The 3,327-nt window shown below is 57.4% G+C and overlaps 1 protein-coding gene across 1 annotated transcript in view; it reads right to left on the bottom strand.

The window, feature by feature from the left end:
- Positions 1-2,421: 2,421 nt before the first annotated feature.
- The window catches only part of LOC108523940 (integrin beta-2-like), a gene marked incomplete at its 3' end in the record, with an annotated part of 5,093 nt that continues 4,187 nt past the window's right edge, over positions 2,422-3,327 (bottom strand). Inside the window, exon 3 of the mRNA XM_017864705.1 lies at positions 2,422-2,623. Coding sequence (XP_017720194.1) covers positions 2,422-2,623 — 202 coding nt within the window. The remainder of the gene's footprint in view (positions 2,624-3,327) is intronic.

Genomic DNA, 3,327 nt, shown 5'->3' with positions numbered 1-3,327 from the left:
CATGCACACACCCACATAGCACCCGCACACAACAAACACACCACATATGCATACATACACCACAAATACCAAACACCACACATGCACACATACACACACCCCACACACTCATACACAACACCAGACACATAGCACACATACTACATGTACGTGCTCATATACACAAATGCACCACATGCACACACACGCACTCACACACACATACACCAAACACACACACATGCACTCACACACACATGCATGCCACACATACACACACCACACACAGGCACTCACACACACATGCACTCACACCCATACACACATGCCACACATACACACACTCCACTCAGAATGCTAAACACATACACACAACACACACCATTCATACGCACACATCACACACACACATGCACTCACACACATACACACACACACACCCACATTCACAGCCGGCGATCCTGGCCCTGGCCCTGCTGTGCCTTTTAGCCTCAGAGGCTTCACTTGGCCTCTGGGCCAAGGACCAGCAAACACTTTCTGTGAAGGGCCAGACAGTAAATGTGTTCAGCTTCAGGGGCCTTGCGGCGTCTGCAGCAACATGGAGGAGGCAGCCAAGACCATGCGCCCACGAGCGTTGTGGCTGCTGCAGTCAAAGGGCACAGACATAGGCCTTTGGTGGCTGACCAAGGGGCCCCGTCCCTTCCCTTCCGGAGTGCCAGGCTCAGCGAAGGGCCAGCGGGCTACGGGTTAGGGCCGGGGCCCCGTGAGAGGACGTCCCTACCAGATCCTACCACCTTGCTCTGGGAGCCTGTGGCCCTGGGGAGCTGTAGGATCTCTCCCTGGTGCTCACCTGAGCTTGCCTACACTCACCTGTGCCCACCTGAGCTCACCTGTGCCCCCCCAGAGGCGACAGCATTTGCCCCCTGCACAGTGGAGATGCATGCCAGGCCACGGTCAGCCACTCCCTGACCCTTCCCCATGGCACAAGGATGCCCCCGTTCAGGCGCACCCCCACCCTCCAGGACGATCCTTCCTGACACCTCCAGCACCACAGAGCTGCACAAACTCTGGCCACAGGCAACACCTCTGCCAGCCTGTTTCCTCACTGTGAAGTGGGACATGGGGAAAATACATCAGAGCTGCCTCTAGGGGCCACAGGGCCAGGCCCTCGAGTTTGAGGTCAGAGGTGGAGGTTCCAAGGCGAAGAGGCTTGTGCCTGCTCACGGGGCAATGAGGGGCCGGCCTGATCCCCCCACCAAGGTGGGGTTTTGTCCACTGCTGCCCCCAGGGACACCTGGCCCCTACTCGTGTAGGACCTCCCCACTGGTTTGGCCCCGTCCCTCACTGTCTCCCAGGCACCTCTTGCCCGGCTGCTGCTGGCTCTCACCTGGCCACCTGCACCCTGGGCCACTCTGCCCCAAGGCTAACTCAGTGGCTGCTGACCTGGGCTTCCCCTGAGGGCAGAGCTCTGAGTCTCAGCCTGTCCAACACCAGTTGGTTCCTCTAAAGTCACCCCGGCTCCGTCTGCACCCCCTCCCTGGGAGATGGCTTCCCCTTCCTTCCCTGGCCTCACTGTGGCCTGGGAGGTCACAGGTCGGTGGCCACACCAGGCCTTCTTCTCCTGTCTGCTGCACCACCACACACCCGCCTTCCTGGAGCAAGGAGGGCGCTCCCTTCCCCTTCCCCTTTCCTCCTTCCTTCCTTTTCATTTTGAGACACAGTCTCGCCCTGTCGCCCAGGCTAAAGTGCAGTAGCACAATCTTGGCTCACTGCAACCTCTGCCTCCCGGGTTCAAGTGATTCTCCTGCCAGCTGAGATTACAAGTGCGCATCACCATGCCCGGCTCATCTTTTTTTTTTTTTTTTTTTTTTTTTTTTTGTATTTTTAGTAGATGGGGTTTCACCATGTTGGCCAGACTGGTCTTGAACACCCAACCTCAAATGATCCACTGCCTTGGCCTCCCAAAGTGCTGGAATTGCAGGTGTGAGCCACCGATAAGGAGGACGTTTCTCAAAGTGCTGACAGGGGACTGTGTTCTGAAACTGTGCTCTGGTCAAGTCAGTTTGGACAACACTGGTTTAAACAGTGACTCAGGTCTCTTAGCTGCAAGACTTATCAGACCCTTTACTCTTCTAATAGTACTGTGGCCTTCTGAGTATATAATGGAATAGTGTTTTCCAAATGGCTCGGTCTCCCTTAAAAAAAAAAAAAAGATGCAGAATGTCTGGCTGTGAGAGAGCCGATGGTGAGGGCTGGGGCAGCTCCACCTGGGGACAGAGCGGAAGGGCGCTGAGGAGCTCAGCTTTCCAGCAGCCTTGGGGCTTCACTGGCCCACCCAGCCATCCAACCTGGACACATGCCCCTTCTGGGCAGCCCTGACACCCCAGAGCAGGGCCAGGCTCCTAGCCAGAGCCAATAACCAGCACAGAGGGTGCCTGGCACCGCCACCGAGGCCAAGCCTACCTGGTCGCAGGTAAAGAGTCACTTTTTGTGGGGACAGCTGCTTCTGGCCCCCATTGCGGTCTTCCTGGGTTTCGGCGAGGCTCCTGGGGTCCATGATGTCATCTGCGGGACAGCCCCTCATGAGCAGCTGTGGCCGGGTGTCACAGCGAATGGAGTCAGGATCCCCTGGCCCTGTGAAGTTCTGGGGAGGGGGAGTCAGAGGTCAGGAGGGGGTCACACTGCAGGACCTGCAGGAGGCTGACTGGCCGTCAGGGACTGAGGACCCACCCTGTCCCCTCCTCCTCTGTACCTGGAATTTGGGACAGAAGTCCCTGTGGACAGAGGGAGCTCCTCCAGCCTCCCAGACAGCACCTCCCTGAAGGCTCCCGGCCACAGCAGAGCCCTGGGGGGCGGAGTATCCCCTCCTCCTCTGCCTCTAACAGCAGAAAGGACTCAGGACCCGCTCTCCAGCCCAAGGCTGACCCGAGAGGAGAGGCCTCAGCTTCCTCCAGCAGCTGGCCCAGGGGCTCCAAGCCCTTCATCAGCAGAACCTTTGTCCAAGGGAGTTGTTCTGTCCCAAAGGAATGTGGCAGTCCCTAGGCCCCCAAGGAACCCAGAACATGGGCAGGGTTCTGGGCCAAGCCCCTCGAAGTTTAGAAGAATGGAAGCTGGAGGGGAGCCTGGGAGGCCTGGGCACGGGGTGCTTTCCTCTTGGCCACCTTGTCCCTGCAAAGGCCCTGGATTCTGAGGAGGGCTGTGTTTGGTGGGTCCCGTCACTGGCCCCGAGCCTGCTGCCTCTATGGGAAAGCGTGCTGGCGATGCGGGGCCGGAAGCGCATGTGTTTCTCTTTTTTTTTATTTTATTTTATTTTATTTATTTATTTATTTATTTTTTTTTTTGAGACGG

The sequence above is a fragment of the Rhinopithecus bieti genome, unplaced genomic scaffold, assembly GCF_001698545.2.
Source record: "Rhinopithecus bieti isolate Rb0 unplaced genomic scaffold, ASM169854v2 scaffold_80287, whole genome shotgun sequence".
NCBI classification, from domain to species: domain Eukaryota; kingdom Metazoa; phylum Chordata; class Mammalia; order Primates; family Cercopithecidae; genus Rhinopithecus; species Rhinopithecus bieti.
This window is presented reverse-complemented; position numbering and strand designations above follow the sequence as displayed.